Raw genomic sequence first — 14592 nt, forward strand, 5'->3', positions numbered from 1 at the left:
AAATGATTTTTTCATATTTAATTTCATAGTAAAAAAAAATCAAATATAACTAAAATTTATCAAAAATTCATATATTTCCTTCATTTTTTTTTCTTTATTTTTACATTTATTCTCTGTTTTATTTCCTTCATGTTTTCCCTCAAAATTTCCGAAAACCAAACATAGTCTTAATAATAAATTTGTAATGTTATTTAAAATATATGAGACAAAAGTTTAAATATCATTGTTATTAATGGCATTGGGCTTAAATGGAAAACCCAAGTTGGTGAACTTGGGTATGAAAAAGACCCTTGTTTTTATATTTGTACATCACTTTCATATATTTAAAATAACAATTTAGAGAAGGTTGATTAAAATATAAGGTCATAGTGTTTGAAACTTCAAAGGAAGACCCTGTCAAAAGTCAATTACATGATAAAAGATAAATAAAAAATTTTGAACTTTGTCTAAAAATAATCAAATTATTAATTACATGACGAAATCAATAAATAACCCCTTACATGCGAAATTATATAAGATCTCTTCCTCATTCTTCACTACATGGGAAAGTATTTGCAAAATAAAAATATTTAAAAAATAAAAAATAATAAAAAGGCAACTCCAACAAAACAATCAAACCCACACACACACACACACAAGCACAAGATCTGTTTAATGTTTGCATAGGAAAACAGGGTTGGGTATTGAAGAAGCCCTATCAATATTGAGTTTGCTATATCAGGAAATGTTCTCATAATGATCTCATATTCGACGAAATATCTTCAACATTGTAGCACATTCATTTCATGGCTACAATGTTGTAGACTCACCGGAGATATTCGCTTCTTTTCCTGTCATGTTCTCATCGAACCCCCTGTATCAGTTCCTGCAAAGAAAGTGCAACAAAAACTCAGCCATAGAAACATGTCAGTGTAAAACAGCTTTGGTCCTAAATTTTGAAGAATGGTATGTTTTGTAAAATGTTGGAAGAGTTCAATTGTCTATCAATGAATCTTAAGAAAAAAAATACCTAAATGATTTCCATTCATAGTTAGGTAACTATAACTTGTTGAAATGTAGGTAAAGAAATCTACTCACTATTGTGCCCAAAGATCATTACTCTCAGCCTGTAATGCTTGTCTTGAGTCCAAACACCAACACCTGTAGTTTGGTCTTGAGAGCTTATAAAGCTCATCTGGGGTCATATTCTTGAGCTCCCTAAGTTTCCAGGAATCAAAACCACTGCCAAAACTTTGGGTATGGTGATTAACAATGGCTGTTCCAATTCCTTCGTCTGAGTGATCTTGAGATTGCATTCTCTTGTACAGCCTCATTACAGATACACAATCTTCATATGGATCATGCATCCCTGACTGGATATCGTACCTGTAAACATTTAAAAACTGAGCTAGTGCTGTAAGCAAACAAATTGTATTTATCATGAGGATCGCAGATAGATTTTTATTTTTCAACCGGCAGCGTGATGGAGAACCCTACAACTTCATAAATAAATACCCAAATATTTGATATGTACAATGATAATGAACATCCACCACCACCCCATGTCCCCCCTCTTCTTCGTTTTCTACATTAACATGATAGAAAAACAGAAAAAGCTTACAACAATCCCAAACTGAAACAGAATAAAACTTACAAGTTGCCTTCCAAAAGTCATATTGGGAAAATGAATTAAATTTGCGGCATTCTCTTTACATTTAACAACCGGTTTCTAAATGTGGACAAAACTTGTGGCTATCCTGATTTGAGTTTTACTTTAAAAGCAAAGAAAAATGTTAAAACTACAATATGGATGCAGTGTATAGTCTGACCAAGCAACTTCAGAAACACTAAATCAAAGTAAAATAGAAAATAAATTTCAAGAGCACCTGAGCAATAACTTACCCAAGATATTTTTGAGTGAGCGACTTCAGGGAGAAGCTGACTAAATTTGTTTTCATCAAGGGGAGGTATTTTGCAGTATCCCTATGTGAAGAGGAAACAAACCATAACACAAAAAGAGTTGGATGTATTTTTCTGAAACAAAGATTATGCTTTGAAAATATTGCCACATCAAACCATCAGGGGAGACGCATATCCAAGACAGAACCTAAAGTGCTGCAGCCAAGCAAATGAAGTTTACTTTGAGCATGCCAATTACTTCAGCAACTTTTATCTTTGGCAAATGCTTTTAAACCTAAGTTCCATGGTGTTATTATTAAATCACATATTCTTCCAAACCTTCTTCCATAATTGAGGCAACAATTCTTTGATTTTCAGGGGCTTGGAAAGAAAAACAAAAACTATCTCGAAACAACTGCCTGAAAAAAGCTCATCAAGAAATAGTGATGCTAGGGATTTTCCTAATACTTTTGACTATCCAGAGATCATGGAATAATGTTGATGAGGAGGGGACTAGAAGGAAAAACTAAAGATACAATTTCGCTTACCAGAGATCTGTTTTCAACCAAGACCCAGCAGAATCGCATTCACATTTGCTAGCCTGGTATGGATGAGGAACAGGGATAATATCATTTTCTTATGACTTCCTTTGTATTCCTCCAATCATGTACCATTTAGTAAGGGTTGAGCTGTTCCTTAAAATGGGAAATTATTCCATACTGTTTTAGATGGACTACATGTCATACTTTCACACAGTACTACAGAAACAAGTAACTTCCCAAGATATATCTAAAAGTGAGGTAAGAAGGGGGAAAATATCATATGGATAAACTCATTAGATAAATGTACGACTTTAGATGATAAACCATCGCTTTAATCATGAGCTTTTCTCAAAATGAAATAAAATATCATTTGAACAGCTTTACTCAATTAGCCAAGTCCAAAGTAGTTCACCTCAGCAAGTGATCAGGATAGTGCATTCTCAAGCAATCCAGGTCATGGCGTAGGTCATGACCCACAAGAAGTCTGCCCTTCCCACCATCCAAACGCAGTCGCCCAATGGATTCTCCATTTCGTAAAACTTCCATAACTTTTTCCCGCACTTCCTTTAGTGGCATGGCATCTCTCAGATGTGCTTCAGTAATCCCAGTTAACTCATATCTGAAAATATTTGCAGGGATATTTGAATGATCAGTGAACCAATTCTCCACAGTATCTCAGAGAAACCCAACATAATAAAGAGCACACAAATACCTGTAATTGGTGACAGGAATTTGTGGCTGCACATAAGTGTGAAAAATTATATTCTCATCTTCATCTATGAGGCATACCCTAGCACAAAGGTCAAGCGATCCATCACTTCCGCCACCAACCTTTTCACAGTCAATGGCAATTGCTTCAAGACCTCTGCTAGTGTGGTCTCTATTAATAGAATCTGAAAAATCAATTTGAGATTCTGTAGATGGCATCCTGATTTTTTCCTGAGAGAGTTTGATACAGATTTAGAAATCAATCTGAGATTCTGTATAAAATATCGATTTTAAAATGAATTTCTGCAATCGATCACATGCCACATTACAAACTTGCAGGAAGATATATTTCTCTATATATGTATGGGGTACTTGAAGATTGTACTGAGTAGCTTACTATTGTAACAGGCACAGGTAATTGACACATTTCTTTATGCTCACTGAGAGAATCAGCATTCTTGAAGATTTTCAAACAGTAGTTGCAACCTTGCTCAGAGAATATCTTCAAACAATTTTTCTTGGGCAAATTACCTAAACAATTGTGAAAGGTAATGAAAAACGCAGTTTTACTGATAAACAGTGCAGAAATGAATGCATGGCAGTATCTCACCAGTAAGGTGTTCCCTTAGTGACTGGAAAGATTTGAACTGCTTCTGGCAGACCCCACATTTTGGCTGATGCACAGAATGATATGATACCCTCATGTGCTCAACTAGATGCTCCTTCTTCTTATATTGCCTGAAGCAGGCCAAACATTTGTACCTGAAAAAGGAAAGAAAAAAGGGATACACATCAAACATGCCAAGCAAAGTCATGTGTGCGGTTTTTTTTTTTTTTTTTTGGTGGGGTGGTAGGCAAATGAATATCGTATCAATAAAAAGCATGGCACATCCCAAGTACACAGGGGAGCTTATATGAAGGGTGCCAAAGGGGCAAAACAACAAAAACAAACAATCCCCACAAAGCGCTATCTAGACCCTAACCAATCAATGAAGTCCAACAAGGAAGGAGAAACATTAAAAAGATGTTGATGAGACCCTTGGAGGAAACCACAAATGAAAAGAGTGCTTAAGGTGACTGATCTGATTGTTCTACACCATCAAAGGATCTATGATCAGGTTCCTCTCAAATGGTCCAAAACAAACATAGAGGGGTTGTTTTCTAAAGTTTCCTTCAATGTTTTCAGATCTGATCATTGAACCGGAAAAGTTATTAGGTCATGATTTACTAGTCGAACTAGTGGTTCAACTATGATCAAACCGTGATGTGAACATATCTTTATAAATATATCATTTATATGTTATTAAAATTAAAATAATTATAAAAAATTAAGAATATATATAAATAATTAAAACCTTAATAATATTTCATTTTTTTTAATCTTGATAAATATGATAATGATAAATATAAATGCATTTATATTTTTAATTTTATTTAATAAAATATGTATAATATTTCAGCGTAAAAACATATTTAAGATGGAAGGAAAACTCTATTATTTAATTTTATCTACATGTCAAAAGTTGTATATCCTATTATTTCGATAATTTTATTTTAAAAAATGATTAATAGTTATTAGATAAGGGTGGTTTAGTTCGTAAAAGTCCATATACATATGCTTTGTACTCTTTCCTTGATGAAGAAGACACTCTTTTCTTTCTCGCATTCAAAATTTTAAAATTATCACATGGTTTAACTTAAATCATTTTCATATTTATCATTATAACAATAAATGCAAAGTTAAATATTTATGCTTATTTTAGGGTTTTAAGTAATGGAAATTTGAAAAAACCAACATTAATTTAGATATTTTCGTAGCACTATTTAACAAATGGATCAGTAGGCAAGTGGTCATCCCTTGGGTTTCATTCCCCAAAGTCCAAGGCTCAAACCCTCTCCACCACAATAGCTTTATTTCATCCCACATCTCTGAGCTATCCCATATCATAAATAAATAAAACTGATGGGGTCTTTAAAAGGTTTGTAAATCATGTAAGGATGTCAAGCTGGTTGGAGAGTAACCCAGAGAGGACACCTACCCAAAATTATTTCAGCCCAATAACCTTTTGGGCCAAAAGAAAAATGGTCAGTCTGTCCAGTTTGGCTGTTTGACCGTTGGCCAGTCCAATGCCATTTTAATAGAAAAACGAGCCAATTATCTTACTTGAACCAAAAAGTGGTCTGATTAAAGGTTGAATTGGTCTGACCAATCAATCCAATCTAAGTTCGAAAACATTGGTTTCTTCTTCTTCCCCACAAAACTTCCATGCTTGCCCTACAAAATCTCTCCCATTGAATTGGTGAGAATCTAAGAGATGTCAAAGAGATCAAACAAAAGATACAATCCTCTTAATATTCCACATTAGACGAGGGTATGATTAGCCAATTTTAATTCTCTATTATAAATGCAAATACAATTTGAAAGTCACCTTTTTTTTTAGGAAGATCTAAGGTTAGAATCCTTTCCAGAGCAAAAATGCTCACCTTCAAGGGGACCCAAGGGCTTTAGACCTCCTTTAAAGGGAAAGCCTCTCTATCATTCAACTCCAAAGCAAAATAGAAGGATCTAATAGAGGACTTCCCATCTTTGGTACTGTTTCAAACCAATCTTTCCTCATAATCTTGGAACTGCCTTAAGAAACATAGGTTCCATGGCCCTGCCCACTAGAAGCCTTATAAACATTGACCACTTAAGTATCCTTTTTTTTTTATAAGTAAGCGCAGAATATATTATCAGGAGGCAAAATAGCCGCAAAGCATACAGGAAGTATACGAGGCGACTAAGGCCTCCCAACCAAAAACAGAACAAAACACCCCAACCCCTAAGTGGAGGCTAGACACTCCAAGAAGCCTATAAGGGAGATCAACTCCACACCAATGTACAATTTAGCCCAACCCCAAACATTACACACAAATGAAGTTTTTAACTTTTGAACTGCTAACATCCCCCCCCTCTCCCTAAAAGATAGTCTATTCCTCTCCTTCCAAATTGTCTGAAAAATGTACAGCGGGATGGACTTCCACAGTTTTTTCCTCTTTTTTCCCACAAAAGAGCCCTTCCAGCTAAATAAAACCTCTTTTACAGATTCTGGAAAGGCCCACTAAACACCAAACAACCCAAGAATGATATCCCACAAAACTCTGACAACTGTACAATGAATTAAAATATGATTTATCGTTTCCTCTTCACAACCACACAAGACACAGCAGTTAGGGAACTGCCACCCTCTTCTCTGAAGCCTATCAAGAGTGAGAACCTTCCCCCAAGCGGCTTCCCATGCAAAAAAATGCAATTTTGGTTGGAACTCTATCCACCCATATATTGCTATTCGGGAACTCGGCGACTTAGAAACGCTAAAAGAATATAGAGAAAGGAAAGCCACTTTAAAGGAGAGTCATGACAACAAACATCTTATTAGAACTTAACTTTTTTTCTCCTACCCTCTAAGAGCTATTTTTGCTTCCACCTTGACAACTTTTAATGAAAATTTTCCCCTACTACATCCCAAATCATTGATGACATAAATGGGGCTCAACAAAAGTAGACCTAAATATGCTTGGTAGGCAACTTCCCAACCCCATAACACAGCAAGGATGCTGGAGTCTCCATATTTTTCAGAAGAATTAATTCACCTTTCTCCAAGTTAAATTTTTTATTAGAGGAAATCTCAAGCCAAGTCAGAATCCAACTCAAGCAGGTCAACTGTTCCAAACAGGGCTCACAAAGGAAAGTATCAACAAATTGGAGGTGGGAAACCTCTACACTCTCTTATTCCCTACCTCCTACCTTGAGCTTGAAATAAAATCGCCCTCCCTTAACACAAAAGAACACTAAGAGTTCTATTACCATTACAAACAAATAAGGAGAGAGGATGTCACCCTAACTCAAGCTCCTTGAGCTCAAAAAAAGCTGAAAAGTGTGTTGTTCACCATCATAGAGAACCTTGTTGAGATAGAAAACTGAATGCATTCAACCTACTTCTGCTTAAATCCAATTTTACCTAGTAGTTCAAAAGAAAGCTCTAGTTCACCAAGTAATAGGCTTTTTCAATATCTAACTTACAAACTAACCACCACTAGAGTTCTTCCTCCTTGAGTCAATGGCTTCATTAGCCATGAGAGCCACATCTAAAATATGCCTACACTCCACAAAAGCATTTTACGAAGCAAATGCCGGTTTCTTAAGCATATTAGCTAAAACCTTGGTAAGAAGCTTGTACAATCCCTCCACTAGGCTTCTTGGTCTGAAGTCCTTCAACTCTTTTGTCTCTCAGAACCAACACCAAAAAGTAGCATTTGAACTTTTCTCAAACATCCCCTTCCCAAAGAACTCCACGAATAGCCCTAACACTTAACCTTTAACAAAGTTCTAATAATATTGTCAAAATGTCATCGAGAGACCATTTGAACCAAGGGCTTTATCTTCTCCCATCCCTAACAATGCAGCACAAAAGTCCTCAAAAAAGGCTCTTCCACAGCTAGAGAGTTGTCTTTGCACAAAGTCTTAAAAGACAACACACCAATGCTAGGTCTTCAATCCCTTGGATTAGTCAATAAAAGATGGAACTCCTTCATCACTCCTGGTGAACTCTCTTTATCCTCTATTAGCCAAGCCCCATTAACCTTCAACCTCCCAATGAGATTACATCTTTTATGAGCATTTTTCATCTTGTGGAAGAACTTAATACTTTTATCCCCCTCTTCAAGTTCCCTTCACTTTTGCCTTCAAGAGGTTTCTTCTAGAATAGCCCAATGTGTTAATATAGAAACATACAAAGCAACCTTTTTGTTTTGCCTCGGAAACATGGACTTGTTTCGTTTAAGTTGTAATTATTGTTGTAGCTCTTAATTCACTGCTTTGTGATTGGAATAATGATAATGGGGAAATTATTAAAATAAAACTAGTCATGGGAAAAACTGAGGAGTTATGGAACCAGTCAAATCAAACACATTCCTAGGTATAGCATAAATAAATTGTAGCCATTTCCATGACCTAAATTTGGGAGGTGGATTCTAGCTCTGATACCAATTATTAAGAACCTTGACCAACACGCTAAAAGAAGTAAAACTACTTTTACCATTGGAGCACTAGCACGGACCATTATTCACCTATACACACTAAGTTACTAACAACTCAAGGAATAATCTGAATTTAAGAATATTCAACAAGGAAAATAAATTCAGACAACAGGAAAATAAACAAACTGAATTCAAGCATATAGTGCAACATGGACCGACCACTGGAATTCCAAATAAGCTAAAATCATATCGCCCCTATTGATCAAAAGAGGCTAATAGTCAATTGCCGATCAAAAACAACAATTACAGGTCAAAAGCAATAATTTAATCAAGTCCAATCAGCCCTACATGGTCAATAGAATCTAATGACCAACTATAGGTTAAAATGCCAATTTTCAGATCAAAAACGATAATTTAATCAAATCAAATTCAAATAATTCCCTTCTTATCAAATCTTCAGTTGGTAAATTAAACGAAAGGGCAGAGCAGAAGTGAATCAAACCAAAAGGAAAGAGAACTAAGCGTGAAACTAATAAACCTAAAAGCATCCAAATTCTAAGATAATCGTCGTAACCACTGATTTTAATGGACGATGCTCACTGAAGTGGGTCTTCAAGTTCAAACGAAAACCGGAAATGCTATTGCCAAATTCGCCCGTTGCTTCCACGGCAAATGCAGAGAACCCAATTCCACACTCGCACGTTGAGGTCCGTGGAAGCGGTAAAACCAAGAATGGCAATAGCATTTCCTTCAAAACCGTCATTTCTCTCTTTTTCCTTGCATTCTCTCATCATCCAAATAAACCCACCACTGAATATCGATTAAAAAAAAAAAACAGAAAAACAAACCTTGTAGTTCTAGATTCCGAAGGAACTGCCTCCGAGCCCATGGATTCTCTGGAAACCTCACTAACAACCCGAACCCAAAAAAAAACAAAATCAGGGTTAGGGTCTTGGCTGAATTGCTGCTTTCTTCGTTAGACAGGTGAACTAGATATTTTATTTTTTATTTTTTTAATAGTAATTATTATAATTAAATTTTATATACAATCTACTATTATCATCAGCCATTGCAATTTTATTATACGTTTCCTTTCATCGTGCTTTGACTAAAATTGGCTTTTTTAATTGGAAATGGTGGGTTTGGAGCCACTAATATTAAAAAAAAAAAAATCAACTTTTTATAAATCAGTTTTATTATGTAAATTTAAAAATATTTTAAAATATATACACTTTTTCATAAATTAAATAATTATTTCTTAAAATATCTTTTTACTTGATAATATTAAATAAAATTATCCAAAATTAATTTATTATTTTAATTTGATAAAAATGTTTTATAAATAAATATATTATAAATTTTTTATTATATAATATGAGATATAAATTATTATGAAAAAATTCTCCAACATTCACAAATAATAAATAAAATCTTTGTAATCCCTTATTTAATAATGATTTTATTTCCTATATTACATAAATCCTCCATCTTCTCATATATTTTTTTTAATAAAATCGAATAATTTTTTTGTCAATTGACATCAACAATAAAATAAGAAATTTTAAAAAATAAAAATACAATTAAAACTAAAATACATAAAAATTAAATACAATTAAAAACAAAAAAAAAATTAAAATACATAATATTTTATTTTTTATATTTTTAGTTTTAAAGTTTTAATCGTATTTTTTAATTTTTAAAATTTCTTATTTTATTAATCTCAAATTGGTTTTTACAATAAATAAAAAATTGTTAATTAGTGTTATTAACATCATATGAATAAAGTCATTTTAGGAAATAAATCATTTAAGTTATGAAAAAAGTACATGTATTTTAAAATATTTATAAATAGGTAAAGATAAAATTGATTTATAAAAGTTGGGGTTTTTTCATTTATATTTCTCCAAATTATTGTGTCAAAACCCATTTTTTCCAATTAAATCTATATAAATATAAATTACTAGTAATTATGAGAAGTTGTAGCATTGATGAATTCACCTATAAATTAAATTTTGGGAATATATATAATTTTTTTATTTATATATTTTTAAATATTATTTTTTATTTATTTTATAAATATAATATATCTTATTGCATATATTATCTTGCGGTATCATGTCTCATTAGAAAAAATATTTTAAGATATGCATTTCTTATTTAATAGGATAAGATATTATATCTTATCCTTCCAACCAGATGTAACTTGGTATAAATATTTATAGAAGTTATATTATCGAGAATCTTTATACTCATAACAAGACTCGACCATTAAATAGGTTTTACATCTCCCAACATATATATATTTAGAACATATACTGATCAAAGATATCTCATATGGAAATAATATAAAAAATTGAGTGGAAAATCAATCATACCATCTCACTATGTATCATATCCCAATTGAATGTAAAATATAATAAGTAACAAGATAACTTATGAATCAAATATAAGATAAAAATATGTTATTTCTTTCCTTATCCTATTCAATACCATATGGGGCGAAGGTTGAAATAGACTGATATTATCAAGTTTAAATGATACACTAGTTCATGAGGCAGATGACACGACGTCGTTTCAGACCAGACACAAATGATTAGAAGCAGCCAATGAGGATAAGCATGCTAGTACGCAAGAAAAGCTGTGGATAAAACCATTCCACCAGGCTTGCTGTCTCCCTCACTCCATCACTCTCTCTCGCTCTCACTACTGACTCTGTTGGATTGTGAAGGAAATGTCTGGTCCTCAGTGTTGTGAGAATCCACCAGTCCTCAGCTCCAGCTGTGGAGCTGGGTCTGTTGCAGAAATTGGAGGCCTCAAGGCCTACTTTACAGGCCCTCCTGATTCCAAGCTTGTTATTCTTCTTGTTTCAGACATTCTTGGTGATTACCCACTTACCCATTCTCTTCCACTTTTGAGTTTTTCATGTTGAATCTCATGTTTTGATCTATTTTATAACATGGGTGTTGCCCGATCTTTGTTCTCCATGCTTAATTCATAATAGTTTCATAGGGCTCTAGTATTTCTATCTGCAAGTAGTAATCAGATTACTAGGGTGGATCTTTGGGTTGGTCCATTTTTTATCATATTGTACTTTGATTATAGAGTGTCATAGAGTGTTTCTACTTGATAACTTTTTTAAAGTAATTTTAAAATTTTCCTCCCATAAAACACTTCTTATACTAGAAGTGCTTTTAGTTTGAGGAAAAAAAGCTTTTAAATATAAAATTATGTTATAATTAAATATTAGAGCAATTCAAGAATAGGGACGAACATGAAGCGTTAACTTAAAGTCACTATTGGTTCTTTATATGTGGCTACCAATAAGTGATAATAATACCTACAAACAATAGCGATACCAAGAAATATTAACACGTGATAGTAACTTTAAGATTCAGCGTATCAAACTCACATTTGCGTCTTTTATGTACACGTCTATATGATGTGAAATAAGATTGTAATGAACAGAACGGATTAGTATTTTCAATCTTATCCCTTCGTACTCTAAAAGTTGGAAAACTCACCTTTTATAAATCATGTGTCTAATAAATCCATAATGGTAAAATGTAATAAATAGTATATATATATATATATAAAAGAAAATCATAACAATCCAAGGGGTGATGTGCCATGACAACATTGAATCAATATAACTTTAAATTCTCAAAAATCAATTTTAATTCTTAAAAAAAAAAAATGAAAGTCCAACATATTGTTAGGTATTTCTTCTAAGGAGGGAGTGACCATAAAAGGTTATAGTTTTACATGAGTATTGTTAAGATGAGGGCATATGTAGAGAAGTGAGAAAAAAACTAAATTTGTTGGTTATATCTTGATCTCAATGGTGCATCCCATACTCTTTCCCTCATTAGGCTTTGATCAAGGACGTATGATGTTATTTTGAAGAAAATGATTTGGTTTGTCAAATTGTTTTTAGTTATTAGCATTGTATTTGAATTTCAAATAGATTGAAAGAAAGTTCTAGAACTCTAATTAAAAGCATATGTTTTGTAACAGTTCTTAAATGAGCTATAAACTTGTTTATCATAATTTTTTTTCCTCGTTTGCATATTCATTTTTTATATTTGGACTTTTTGCAGGGTATGAAGCCCCAAATCTTAGGTATGCCTACTTCTCAACCAAGCAAAATATGTTTTAGGATTTGAGTGTTTGAATTCTCATAGTTAATGATATAGCTGACCCAAAGTTATGAAACTTGGCTTCAATGTGGTTCTTTTGTTACTTTTTTTGTACGTATTATTATTATATTTATCACGAGTAAGAGAATCATTATTCATAGTATGCTCAATCCAAATCAACTTATTTTTTTTATTTATGTCATGTAACTTTTAGCTAGGTTTGGGTGGAATGATATAATAGTTGAGCAAGTAAAAGTATTAGTAGCATAGCAAAAATGCATTCCTCATCATTAATATATTTGGTCTTGGTAATTGTGGTCTCCGAGAAGAATTGGGTAGTTGTAAATAACCCAAGACTTAGGTTTTTAGCATGTTATCTACCTTTTTATCAATAACCTTTTTTTTTTACTATCAAGGACTCATGGGAAAAGGACTGAATGAAGTAAAATGCAACAAGAAAATCCACCACCTGATATCTATAGTCTTTATTAGTGATATTCACCCTCACATTTCTGTACATGAAAAGAAGAAAAAATTTTATATCATTATATCAAATGGTTTATAGCTTTAGTCACATGTTATGTGAATTTTTTGAGATTAGAATATAGTATTTTTAAAAAGTACTTTTAACCTTTTTAATAATTAAAAATTTTAATATTCCAAGGGATAAAAAGAGTAAAAACACTTTGTAAAATCACTGCAAAACGCAATTTAATTTCATTTATCTGTCAAACTTTTTTTCTTTGAAGGAAGCTTGCTGACAAGGTTGCAGCAGCCGGATTCTATGTGGTGGTTCCTGACTTCTTCCATGGAGATCCCTTTGTCCCTGAAACCAAGACTTTACCAGTCTGGATAAAATCTCATGGACCGGTCTGTTTCTGACCTTAATCCGAAACCCAGTTGCATTTATTTTTCATTTACATCTTATTTGCATTTAATTACTTATCATCATAGTCCTTTTTCTCTGTTCTTGTTAGGATAAGGGATTTGAAGATGTAAAGCCAATAATTGCAGCACTGAGAAGTAAAGGCATAAATTCAATTGGGGCTGCAGGGTTTTGCTGGGGTGGTGAGATTTCTTGAATTTTGCCCTTATTCTTTGGTTATTTTTCGAGTATATAAGTATATACGAGAATCTATTAATTCTTCAAGCTGGCTAAGGTCCTGATCACTAATTGGATTCTTATCAGCTAAAGTGGTTGTGGAGCTAGCCAAGGCTGGTGACATTCAAGCTGCAGTGCTCTTACACCCTTCTTTTACCACTGTGGATGATATAAAGGGTACGAATGATCTTAACTTATTGATTATTAAAATAACAAAACAGCGAAAATCCCAGCAAAGGTTAAGCTTACGTGACATCCCAAGAAAAAAAGTTTTTAACGCTTTACATGTAGAGCTTTTCTTAAGCTTGTAAACTTGTTTTAAAACTTTGAAAGGCCTTTGATAGTTCATGACTTGTCTTAAGTTTTGATGATGCTGATTAATTAACGGTTCTATCCAGAGATCAAGGCCCCAATCTCTATATTGGGAGCTGAAACCGACCATGTTTCTCCGCCAGAGCTTGTCAAACAGTTTGAGGAGGTTTTAGCTACTAAACCCGAGGTATAGGTCTCTAATGATGATTAATTCCCATGACAATTTCTGGACCTTTGAAGACCAATTCCATGTCCTTTTTATACAGATCAAGAGTTTCGTGAAGATATTTCCTGGGGTGGCACATGGATGGGCTGTGAGGTACAAGGTTGACGATGAAGAGGCCGTGAAGCGAGCCGAAGAAGCACAGCAGAACATGATGGACTGGTTTATTGAGCATGTGAAGTAGAGAGGGAGGAGTTGGGCCATTGCAGTGTCTACTGGTCTCCAATTGTAGTCCTTCACTGTCATTCTGCTGTATCATCAATAATGAGCTTGGAAGTAAACTCAACGTTCTGTTCTTTGAACTGAGTTGATCTATTGTGTTCTGCCATGGATTTTTACTATTGAATCATTGCAAATAAAGAGGAGAGTACTGAAAATTATGTGTCATTGACTCATTGCAAGCTTAGGCATGCTTCAGCAGCTCACATCACTGAGTGGCAGCTGCTTCCTGCTGCTGCTGATAAAGATGGCGAAATGTAAGTGGTGCCGCCGTCTGAAATTTTAAATTGTATATATATAATAAAAATATTATTAAAAGAAATTGAATCAAATGTATACATATAATAAAAAAAAGTTAATTTAAATTTTAAATAAAATATTATGAATACTTATCATTTTCAAAATTATAAATATATATTAAAAAATATAATTTACAATTTATTGATTTATTAA

General features: G+C 33.2%; 2 protein-coding genes across 7 annotated transcripts; one reads left to right on the forward strand and one right to left on the reverse strand.

Moving 5' to 3' along the window:
* Window positions 1–422: 422 nt before the first annotated feature.
* On the reverse strand, window positions 423–9238 carry LOC100259575 (RNA exonuclease 4). Of its 6 annotated transcripts, none has more exons than XM_010653819.3 (8): window positions 8996–9171; window positions 3739–3890; window positions 3526–3659; window positions 3133–3359; window positions 2833–3039; window positions 1882–1962; window positions 1100–1365; window positions 423–865 (listed from the first exon to the last, which is right to left on the reverse strand). In XM_010653819.3, the coding sequence occupies exons 1-8, from the start codon at window positions 9034–9036 to the stop codon at window positions 834–836; spliced, it is 1140 nt and encodes a 379-aa protein (XP_010652121.1). In that variant the 5' UTR covers window positions 9037–9171; the 3' UTR covers window positions 423–833. The 6 variants fall into 6 exon arrangements, 5 of the variants coding, with proteins under 5 accessions (XP_010652121.1, XP_010652122.1, XP_010652125.1 ...); XM_010653820.3 differs by having other exon boundaries at window positions 1078–1365; window positions 8996–9169; XM_010653823.3 differs by lacking the exon at window positions 8996–9171 and adding an exon at window positions 8748–8929.
* Window positions 9239–10770: 1532 nt separating this feature from the next.
* On the forward strand, window positions 10771–14307 carry LOC100252738 (endo-1,3;1,4-beta-D-glucanase). Its single transcript, XM_002275727.4, has 7 exons — window positions 10771–11026; window positions 12245–12266; window positions 13033–13153; window positions 13261–13351; window positions 13473–13562; window positions 13784–13884; window positions 13964–14307. Exons 1-7 carry the CDS (start codon window positions 10879–10881, stop codon window positions 14102–14104), a joined length of 714 nt encoding a protein of 237 aa, XP_002275763.1. The 5' UTR covers window positions 10771–10878; the 3' UTR covers window positions 14105–14307.
* Window positions 14308–14592: the final 285 nt, after the last annotated feature.

This window comes from Vitis vinifera, chromosome 7 (assembly GCF_030704535.1).
Source record: "Vitis vinifera cultivar Pinot Noir 40024 chromosome 7, ASM3070453v1".
NCBI lineage: Eukaryota > Viridiplantae > Streptophyta > Magnoliopsida > Vitales > Vitaceae > Vitis > Vitis vinifera.

Excerpts from the sequence above, each read along its gene's own strand:
- LOC100259575 (XM_010653819.3), bottom strand. The coding sequence starts at position 9,036 with ATGGGCTCGGAGGCAGTTCCTTCGGAATCTAGAACTACAAG. Across the intron at positions 1,963-2,832 it reads TATCCTGATCACTTGCTGAG|GGATACTGCAAAATACCTCC; the intron begins GTGAACTACTTT and ends CTCTTCACATAG. Across the intron at positions 1,366-1,881 it reads CTCACTCAAAAATATCTTGG|GTACGATATCCAGTCAGGGA; the intron begins GTAAGTTATTGC and ends AAATGTTTACAG.
- LOC100252738 (XM_002275727.4), top strand. The coding sequence starts at position 10,879 with ATGTCTGGTCCTCAGTGTTGTGAGAATCCACCAGTCCTCAGCTCCAGC. Across the intron at positions 12,267-13,032 it reads TATGAAGCCCCAAATCTTAG|GAAGCTTGCTGACAAGGTTG; the intron begins GTATGCCTACTT and ends TTTTCTTTGAAG. Across the intron at positions 13,885-13,963 it reads TTTTAGCTACTAAACCCGAG|ATCAAGAGTTTCGTGAAGAT; the intron begins GTATAGGTCTCT and ends CTTTTTATACAG.